The sequence below is a fragment of the Monopterus albus genome, unplaced genomic scaffold (assembly GCF_001952655.1).
Source record: "Monopterus albus unplaced genomic scaffold, M_albus_1.0 scaffold32.1, whole genome shotgun sequence".
Lineage (NCBI taxonomy): Eukaryota > Metazoa > Chordata > Actinopteri > Synbranchiformes > Synbranchidae > Monopterus > Monopterus albus.
Genome location: NW_018127912.1, coordinates 1,973,367 through 1,984,358, shown reverse-complemented (window position 1 = coordinate 1,984,358; position 10,992 = coordinate 1,973,367). Strand labels below are relative to the sequence as shown.

At 40.9% G+C, this 10,992-nt stretch overlaps 1 protein-coding gene and 1 long non-coding RNA gene across 9 annotated transcripts in view; one reads left to right on the top strand and one right to left on the bottom strand.

The window, feature by feature from the left end:
• The window catches only part of adgrl3.1 (adhesion G protein-coupled receptor L3.1), a 124,836-nt gene that overhangs the window by 30,636 nt on the left and 83,208 nt on the right, over positions 1–10,992 (bottom strand). For all 7 annotated transcript variants that reach the window (XM_020597166.1, XM_020597160.1, XM_020597162.1 and 4 more), the window contains 3 exons: positions 7,036–7,219; positions 2,345–2,467; positions 1,942–2,147 (listed from right to left, as the gene is read on the bottom strand). In XM_020597166.1, coding sequence (XP_020452822.1) covers positions 1,942–2,147; positions 2,345–2,467; positions 7,036–7,219 — 513 coding nt within the window. The remainder of the gene's footprint in view (positions 1–1,941; positions 2,148–2,344; positions 2,468–7,035; positions 7,220–10,992) is intronic.
• LOC109958482 (uncharacterized) lies at positions 9,929–10,674 on the top strand. Of its 2 annotated transcripts, none has more exons than XR_002274681.1 (3): positions 9,929–9,999; positions 10,225–10,421; positions 10,499–10,674. It is a non-coding gene; the product is annotated as an uncharacterized LOC109958482 (long non-coding RNA). The 2 variants fall into 2 exon arrangements; XR_002274682.1 differs by having other exon boundaries at positions 9,935–10,031.

Genomic DNA, 10,992 nt, shown 5'->3' with positions numbered 1-10,992 from the left:
TGTAATCTTCATTTATATAAATATTAGATCCTTTAAGCTTCTTTGCTTGTTGCAGTATGTGTGCTTTATCCTTCTCTTTCATCAACTTTACCATCACCGCCCTCGGACCACGATCCGAAGGTTTCCCGACTCTGTGAGCCCGCTCCATCTCAATTTCTTGATGAATTTGCAGATTATTTTTCAGAATCTCCTTCACTTTACATTCTGCTTCCGACTAGCTTTCTCCAGTTGTCTCCTTGATTCCCTCAAAGATCAAGTTTTTTCACTTGGACGGTGCTTCCAGATGCTCCATTTTGTCCGTTATAGTTATTAAACTCTCACACGTTTTGTAGACATCATCCTTCATTCCCTTGGTTAGTGTTTTCTGTTCACCCATGGCAGCTTTAATCACATCCACCTCTCGCTGGGTAAACTGCAAACTCGTTTTTATCTCCTGTATTTCTCTGGTCATGTCATCGAATCTCTTGTTGTTTGTCTCCATAATTAGTTGCACAAAGCTTTTAAAGCTTTCCTGCTGTTGGTTCAACAGCGCAATGTACATCTGTTTCTCATGATCCACGATGTCCTTTACTTGCGCCGCTCTGTGATACATTTCTTCTGCTTCCATATCCTCCGTTGCTTCTGATTTATTAGCTCTTTTCCCCCTTTGAGGCATTTTAGTAGTTGTAAAGTATGCTCAAAGACTTGAAATTCCTGTAATTCTATTGTTTCCCAGGTCTTCTCAAATGTCACAGCAGTCCAGTCCAAATCAAGCCCTTATTTTTATTTATCAAATTCAATCATTTTCTTTATTTTATATTATCTATATATTTATACATTGGTCTACTTTTCTATATTCCTTGTATACTGCACATGCACCCATATTAGGTTATGGTCTTTACATAAGTTAATAGTATGTTAACTGTTTTAAATGTTTTATTTTTCTGTCTGAAATCAGCTCTATATAATAGCTGTGCTTTACATACTGTAATATAAACTATATAGAATTTGTAAATGTACATTTTACAGACACCGGCTTGCACAACTGGGTGTCCCAGAAGCTCTACATAAGCAGTATGATGTGGCTTGGTTTAGTCTTTAAGATATGAAGAAACCTCAGCATATGGAATCAAGTCTGCGCCGCACATCTGTCAAATGTGCTCCTGCCACTTTGCATGCTTTTATAGTTGTTTGCCTACAGACCTTATTTTCATTACTTAAGTGTGATTTGTATCCAGTTTTCAGGTATACAGCTGTGGTTATTAGCACTTACAGCTGTTATTTAATGATAAGGCTGACACTCTGTATTTTTGTTATTGTCAACTAATCCCATGTAGAGCATGGGGATCCTCATGGGATTTTTAGTGATGGGAGATTCCAAGAGCAAAACCAACAGAGTTAGTCCATCGTCCATTTACTTTCCACCTTCCCTACCCTGGCTATGGCGAATCCCATTATGTTTTTTAGTTTTAAATTTTGACTTTCACTTTTTTAAAACAGCTGAGCGGTGCCCTTTTTAACAAGCATTGCTCACACAGGAGTAAATAGTGCATTTGTTTGGAACTATTTTCAGATGTGAATTTAAACGTATTTGCTGCATTTGTGAGTGTTTATTGCAGCAGGACTGTGTATGGAAAACTGACAAAAAAAGCTTCAGTAATTATGTAAGGTAATGAAAGAACATAGCATCGAGTGTAATAGTGTGGCTCATGTATGTGTATTTTTAAAGCTTCTGGATGACACAGGGGCTCTATAGCACAGAAGAATAAAATATTACAAACTCTGACAGCACAGACAATACTACAGTGGTTAGTAGAATAAACTCATTAATGGTTTTGGTCTTTTCACTGGATTTGTTGATATGAAAAAAAATATCACCAGACTTTGCTTTAACATGTTTTTCAATGCCATTATCTTTTTAATTGTTTACCAAAACAAGTCATCACCTTGCACCTTGCTTACCTGCAGGTGTTTGATAGTGAAGACCACAGGCTCAGACAGGTAAACTTTATTGCTCTCCTTGTTAATGGATGCTGTGATGACTGGGGAATTGACAATAACAGAGTAATTAGGGTAGACTGCCTCGCTGCCCAGTCTAATGCTGGCGTTCTCTGTGGACAAGTAGGAACCCAGATTCCTGTACAGGACAAAGGCCATCCTGATCTCGCCTGTAAGAAGATACACAGGACATGGAGGAGGTTTTTGGATTAAATCATGTTGGCAGAAATAAACAATGGATGTGAGAAAGAAAGAAAATTTACAACTGGGCAAAACAGCAAGTGGATTAGAGAGAAGGAGAGAAGGAGCGGGGTCATAGGCCTCATAGTGTAAGTTAGCGGAAGAGACTGTGAGGTTTCTGCTCTACCGTTTCTGCCGTGCTGTTTGAGAGTGCTGGCTGACAGCTGGATGGAGTTTCCGTGTAGCTCTGACTGAGGGAATGTCAAGTCTGCAAGGTGCCCATCCGTGCTCAGCCTGGCCACTTCTAGCTCTGGAACACACAGACACACACATTCGCACACACCCGAATGTCAGGTTACAGCATAGCACGTTACATCAGCCTCTTGTAATAATAACCATGTCTTCTCATTAGGTGCTTCACGGCGGAACACACGCATGAGTCTAGAGGCTGTTTCTATCCTCTCTTAAACAAAGAAAATGAAAATGCTGACATGCCTCAAAGTGAAATAACTTGGATTTTTATACTAAAAAAGGAAACAGTGTCTCCAGGCAGCTGGCCCAACACATGGAGGCAGATAATCCAGCTTCTCTCTTGTATAGTGGGAATCTAATTTCACCATTCAGGTTTGTTAGCGGATTCCCGACTGCTGCTGTGTAATGTATTAGATAAAGTTTCTAATTAAGGACTAATTATACCTTCGGTGTATTGCTATTTTGTGCTTCCGAGTGATTTGGTGATTTAGACAATGCTTTCGCTGTGAAATCAGCTCTCTGAGCAAATAAACAACACAAGGACATACTCAAATGGAAATGAGAGTGGAAGAGGAGGTGGAGTGGGACAGAGGGGAGAAAGGGAAGGAAGCTGAGGACGGTCGGGGGGAGAACTGGGCGGAGGAGGAGTAAGAGGGTAGCCAGGGGAACAGAGTTGATGAGAGATGGAGAAGGAACAGATACAATGTGAGGAGAGGACTAGATAGGCAGAAAGAAGACGATGTTCTCTCAGAGAGTACAACAGATAGGGCACAAAGGCAAAAGATAGTCAGGTATGGGAGAGAGGGGATGGAACCAGAGTCAAGCAGGCAGACATAAACACAGACACTGATATTCAAATACCGGCGGAAAGAAAGAGAAACATTGGCTAAGTGTCCCTAATTTGAACATGAGTCAAACTAAACATTCAAGTGCACACACATCCACATGTTAACACACCGAACCACCCACACACATGCACACACTGAAGACCAACATCAACACCCACACACAGTGGCGGGGTATCAAAACACGCTGAGTTTAATCTAATTAAAGCATCCTTGTCATGACAATCCTCCTCCTAAGAAACACAATTGTTCATTATCGTTATCACACATGCACGCTGTTACTGCTGTGTTATGCCTTCAAATCACTGTTTTGCTTCTAATAATAACACAATTTATTCATCCGCTTAATAACTGCATCTACCACATAGTCACACGTACAATCTAACACGGTAATATCACCAGCAGTAGCTGCAGTGGCTTTTTAAAAATGTACTGTTCAAATATTTTATTTCACTCTTGTCAAAAACATCTGGAAAAAAAGTGCAAGGAGACAGAGAAAAGAGGAGAGAGAGAAGTGGGAATGGAAGAAGAGAAAGAGAGGGATGAGAGGTGCTATAGGGCCAGTTATGAATAAAGGGGAGAGATAATCAGGGTGGATCTGCCCACTGGATTAGCTGCGATGGAAGATTAACAGCATGAAAAGAAGAGGAACGCAGAGACAAAATCTTCCACAAAAAGATGATTTCCCCTTTTGAAGTTTTTCAGAGCTGTGGGAATCTACATCTTGATGACTGTTTATGTAACCATATGTATGTGGTGCAATCAGAAGGAAGAAAACTGAAGGAGATAAAAGTTTGAAATTATGTAAGGTGAAATAGTGTAGGATGTGCAGTTGTACTTATACTAGAGCAAAAACCCAACAAATCCAGGTTGTAATCGCTGAATCCTATCTGCCTATACTGTCAGTCTTTGATAGGAACAAATGCTGTAACCTTATCACCACATCTTGTGACTTAAATAGCTGTGACTTCATTGCTCATTGATGGGAAAGTGTGCCCAAAAAAAAAGCAACCTCAGAGCATCATTTGACATTCCACCACCACTGGCTTCAAGCATGCACTCATCTGGTCTTCTTCACTGCTTATCATCTCCAGTTTTCTGTCTTTTTTTTGCTTCTCCTCTGTGCCTTTTTCATCTCTGACTAGGAAACATAAGCTCACTGAAACCTAGTAATAAGGCAAATGATGTGTGGAAAATTTTGAAATATCTAATCAAAAGGGAAGTAAACAGGAGGGTAATCACTTGCTGGTCTTGTGCAGATGAAACAATGGTTCACAGATATATCATCATCTACAGGTGTGAAAAGCAAGCTGGGGTTTTGCTCTCCATTGTTTTTTCCTTTTTCCACAGACCAATCACGACAGGATCAGCAAGAGAAGATGAGAGGGGACGATGGAAGGAGGAAGAGAGGGGAGGGGAAAGTGATGTTCCCAAAGAAACACTAACTAGCTTTGTTCTGCTTTGTAAATTCAGCCTACATGTGGAGGGGTGGAAAAATGGAAAAATAAATAAATAAAAATGATTATCTGTGGTAAACAGTTCATCCCTACTTTAGAAGCCTCAAGGCCAGTTTTTATTTCATGTATTTTGTTAGAGCGTAGGCCTCTGAGGATTTGAGCCTTCAAAGCCTCTCACACAACAACCTGGACCTCTTCATTCTGACCTCTCTTTGACAGATTTACATGCCTACTTGCCAGAATAGAATAGGCATGCAAAAGCTGCAAATACATGTCTTCAGTAAAAGGTATGTGAATGCTACCAAATCACTGAATTTTAACACAAATATTTGAAAATGTAAAATAATAATAATGTTTGTTTCCATATTTTAGGAGCCCAGTGAGTACCTGGGAACACTAAGTGCAGTGGCTACAGTCGCCCACTGGGGTTGCATGCGCTAGTGCACTGTATGCGCTGGTCCTGAGCCCAGATATAATGGTAGGGTTGCATCAAAAAGGGCATCTGGCAAAAAAAATAAAACTGTGCCAGATCACATTTGTGGATCACAGTAATCTGCTGTGGTGACCCCCAAACATGATGGGGAGCAGACAGAAGAGGAACAACCAAGCGGCAACCTCAGAGACAGAAAAATGAAGCCAGTGCTGAAGTGCCAAAACCTGCAGTTCCTCAAATGGCCACTTGAGGCTGCCTCCAAAAGGGAGCCAGTCCCCATAAACTCCCATGTTAAAATGCCCAACTATACAGTACAAATAAACATGTTTACAGCCTGGTACAAAAACGGTTTTAGTTTCTACAGGTAAAACTGTACGAGGGGCGAATTTTTTGTAACTTGCCCATTTAAATTATAGTGAGGCACATAATTAAAGGTGTGGCTGCTTTGAGTGGCAAAACTGCTTTTCAGAAAACCAGTGGGTGACAGCACAGTGGGTTTGTCCATCTTTTATATACAGTCAGTGGGATCAACAACAACTTCAGGAGCGCAGCAGGTAACATTGGTGATTACAAATTTGGAATTAATCTCCTTGTAACTTATACACTCCAATCTACTAATTAATAGCATGGACTCATAAAGACAGGACTACTCAAGCTTAGTTAACAGGTGAAAACCAACCACTGACTTCAGTATGCTCGCTCATATTCATGCTGCTATCTTAGCACTCATTGGATGTTACAACAGTCCTTTTGTACTGCACGCTTACTACTGTGTAAAGCAGTGCAACATAAAAAAGTATAGTTTGTCACATTACAGATAATTTAATTAACTGGTTTTGTTCAAAAGTAGGATTTGGATTTTTGGACATAAATAATATTAGATAATTATGATTTTGCTGTATAGCATATGGTTAATCTTACTTTCCTTTAATGCCTCATCATATAACAGATCCCTGTTCTGTTAATTCATGCACAAGTGAATGAATAAACAAGTGCTGCACCCAAATGATCAAAATATAAGCAAGGAAAAAGTTTGTGGCATCAGAAAAACTACATGGCACATTAGTTAAATACATCATCTTCCACAATCCTTCCAAGTCTTTTCCCTTGAGAACACCTCACAAAAGGTGATAAAGAACTTCAGAGAAAACACACTGCTGCATACAGATGTTTAGTATCCTAATCCATTATGCAAAATTTCTCACATCGCATTTTGATTTTGGCTACTTTCTCTTGTTTCTCAAGTTTCCCTCTCAACCCAAGTGACTAAACAACAGCATTATTCTTCCTCACTTCTGTTCATATCCAGCTGTGTCCATTCACATGTAGAGCACGTGTGTCTGTGATTGCACACATGAAGAAGGACATTATTTTTTGAGGCACTGTGAAGTTAGATAGTAGGCTATATGTTCTCATTTGTAGTATAAAACATAGATATGCGGTGGTGGGTTTGGTAATGCCTGCTGTCAGTGTTGTCTCTTACTATGATATTACATCATATTCTTAGATCTTTAGCAGACTGAGTGAGTTTATTCTGTTATAAGATCTGTAAAAAGAGAGAGAGACAGAGAAAAAGAAAGAAAGTTGTGAAATTTAAGACATCTACGAATCACATTTCTGACAAAAAGGACACATTCTAGAAATTCCTTTGTATTCAGGTAAAGTGAACAAAATGTATAAATGCTTTTGTTCATGCTTAGCAATAATCTGCACTCATACAATCCAGCACCCAAGACAGTCCAGCCACAGCCTTAAACACTCGGTCACTGTGCCAGTCCACTGGAGCAAATACAGGTTAAGTGTCTTGCTCCAGGACATCTACAGTTTCTTTGACAGTTACAGGGTTCAACTGAGTTTACAGGACAGAAACAAACCAAAAAAATGTACTCACGGATGTTGTCAGTGGTCTCCTGCACAGTGTCAGTCTTGAGGAGGTTGTCAGCTAACATAAAAGCCCCGGTCTCCACAGTGTCGAGGAGCAGAGTGGCCGAGTGCAGCTGCTCGGTGGTGGGCAGCTCTTTCCATGCTGCATGGGCTCGTGGCTGCAGCAAATTATTCACCGTCTCCACCATAGCCTGGGGCAGCAATACAAACACTGAGGTCACATGGAGGAAGCCAACACTTTTATCACTTCAGTCAATGATATTAATGTGAGAATTAATGCAAATCCATTCATAGTACAAATCACACTGCTGCACTGTAACTACTGAGGACAGCAGTCCATGGGATGTAACAGTGAAAATGCAGTGGCTTTACATTTATCAAGTTGATAAATGTAAATGTTAGCAATGCACGAAATGTTAGCAATGCAAATATGGCATTCCCATGCAAACATAACAAAGGCTAAAACACTGAAGCTATGAAATAAAAAGTACATTTTCAAAGTTGTACTCCACTCTTCTATAATGTTAATTACCTTATTTTGTTCTCTTTATGAAACAATGCTGTGATAGAAAATCCATCACAGATGTTCTGAAAATCAAGCTAAGCTAATTAGCTGATTGCAATCACCATGTGTCTACACCCCCAATTCTGCTTTTCCTTTTTTAAGCATCAGTCTTATCTTCAAGTTGGAAAACTTGGGCTTGAGGGTCTGAGAAGAAATTACAATTTTATCATATCATGTCTGCTGGGTCATATCCAGTCACGCAGAACAGTTTTGACTCCAAAAATATTATTAAAGATAAAATATTACTAAAGAGAGAAGAACCGGCTCACATGGATGAAATGTTCTTCGTGAGACAATGCTTATTTTGTTTCCAGCTCACATTCCTTTAAACTGTTAAGAAATCAACTCCTCATTTTCAGACAAGAACACCACACATAGGCAGACACATTCGCATCTTAAGAAATCCCGGGACAGATAAAGAAGCAGAGAGAAAAGAGAGCCAGTGGAGAGGGGGAGAAGAATTGTAGAGTCATGGGAGAGCGATAAAACAGTCCAGTGAGTCCATGGTGACAGGCGTCCACTGGGAACAAGGGAGGCGGAAAAACGAACACAGGTGCTATGAAATGCACACATCTCACCCTCCCCGTCTGTCTCTTTATTTTCCGTGTCTGTAAACCATCCTTTCCACAAATGCACTCCCATCCCTCACTTATCTTTCACTCTTTCAGTTCTTCTCTCTTGAGGAGGGTGGATAGGAAGGTGAAAAAAAATAAAACGCAGGTGCCATTATACAAGCAAATGGTGTCCCCAAAGGGGAACAGCAAGGGCAGGGAGGAAGAGTGAGAGACATCAGTTTATTGGTATTCGCACATCAGCCATTTGACTGGCTCCCTGTCCCCTTTCACTCAGGGTTAGAGAGAAGGAAGAAACCAGAAGGAAGGAGTGCAGGCAGAGGCTGTGCTGAAGGAAAGACTATGTTCTTATTTGTGTGACAAAGGAGTTGGATCATCAGCTACAAAACGTGCATTTGGCCTCTGGAATCAGAACTAATAATACTACCTGTTTATTTTGGGGGTGTGATATCCACATGTCGATACAGTATATCATAAACATGAAACAGGTGCTTAGCCAACAAGCAAATATGATAATATTTTGTCCTCTTTTAGCGCTAGCAGCTAATTAGTTGAGATGCATATCTGATGACTTTGGGAAGACTATATGTAAACAAAAACTAATTAATCTGCTGCTTTAGCAAACATCAAGAATAAGCAGGAAGGGGTATAGAACACCCACATGCATAACACATACACCAGCAAATCTGTCTCTCCATCATTTCACTGGCTGTGACAGACGACCACAAGCTGTGATACTTCTTCAGAGGAAAATCCAGGTTTATTCTATGATGGGTTATGTTCTCCTTAATTCTTCTGGTCATTTGGATTCATTATAATAACACTGTACTAACCAAAGCCAGTGCTGAGATTTGGGAATATGATGGCAAGCCAAACAATGCCAGATGTGGTCAGATGATCCGACAGTAGCTAGTGCTACAACAATCCATGAACTGAATTGATTGATTGATATATTATTGTAAGTAAAACAATAAAAATGTCCATTTAATATCCAAATTTCAAGGTACATGAAGAACACCATCTGCCAAAATATTTGATTATGAATCTACCTTTTTCCATTAAACCACTGGAAATTGAATTTAAAAAGCCATCCTTTTACTCTTTGTCCTCTTCCTGTGTTTGAAAATCATAAACACTTGCAGTCATACAAGATAAAAATGGTTAAACTCAACAGAAACAACAGCTTCATTTATAGTGTAAATCTAGACTTAGACCCCTAAAATGTTGTTTACTCTGGAGAATTCATTAATTGCTGTAATTGCTGAAGTCATGTATCAAGGACAAATACCAAATGTTCTGGTTCCAGCTTATCTAAAGTGAAGATTTTGTTACGTCCAGGGATCGATCAGCCGTCCCCGGCACCTCGGCAGCTGTTACCGGGGCTATCAGTGACTCCACCCCTGCTCACGTAGGAGCACGCGGCGACGAGGCACACCTGCGCTCAATTAGCTGAACCATACTTAAACACAGCGCTGGTGTGTCCTCGTCGCCAGCTGCGTCCGAAACCGCATACTGTGACAGTACGTACTGAAAGAGATGAAGTACCTACTTACTGACCGTTAAAACAGTAGGTACTGTATAGTATGAAGCCTGGTAGTATGAATGAGATTCGGACATACTACATCCGCCATTTTGATACATCACGTGACATACGTTTTCATCCTCTCCCGGGGCATCATGGGATAGTGAAGTGTCCATCGTATGCACACTGCAAAATCCAACCGGAAGCAGTAGGTCATCCGGGTACTTTTCGCTTTTTTTCTCAGTCTTCTGCCGGCGACTTTGCGTGTTTCACGTCCTGGATCCTGATGTCTACTAAGATCGTCCTACCCTGGTATATTAATGTTATCCACTGTGTCGACTTGAGTGAGTTTCTCTGTCTTGTTTACGGTTTATTTTGAACTCATTACCGAGGAGTATCTTCTGCTATTTTTGGAACTGACTATTGGGGAGATCTTATGTTTATTCTGAACTCATTACCAAGGAGTATCTTCTGTTATTTTGAACTGATGATGGAGGAGTGTCTTATGTTTTTTTGTTTTCTAAACTGATTATGGAGGAGTGTCCTGTTTTTTGAACTGTTGCCTGGTGCCGCCTATATCTCCGTGGGTCTTGCTGCCGAGCGACGATCGTTGGTTGGGGTCCATATCAAGTGCCTGGGTCAGTGAAGCGTGGGCGCTTGTTCCTGTCTGCATACCTCGGCGCTGGGTTCCAAGCACGCTCTCCAGCCCGGAGCCAGCAGTCCCCTATACGCAGGTTACCTGTGTTGTGCTCTACGTCATCACACCACCCTCATCCGCCTGTTGTCCCCTAATCTCCTTCTCTATACGCAGTGCCAAAACCTCTCCTCCGACCCCAGGCGGCTTCTCCAGTGGTCCAGTCATTTCAGCGGCCCCAAACACCCGAGACCCACGCCGGCAGCTCGCGTCTGATCCTCGCCACCTCCTTTCCTTTCCATACTCTGTCAAATAAATATCTTTCTCTGACCTGAGTTTGAGTCCTGCCTATTACTGAGTCCAGTCGCTCTTTTGGTGTGTGGCTTGCCGTAACAGATTTGTTGTTTTTCTGTTTGGTTTTTGGTGTGTGAACTGGATAAGACAATTTGACAGTGGTAGAGGAAGTACTCAGATCCCTTACTTACTAAAATGTTGCTATTAATCCCTCATTGTAGAGTATAGGTCAAGGTTTAACCAGGAATACAATCCTCAAATGTATATTAAACGTTAACATACACAGCAGAAGGTAAATTAAGCATTTGCTTTCATTTTCTTTTCCAAATGCCTTTGTCTCACGTGAGAAGTATCTGGAAGCCTGTACAACTTTTGAT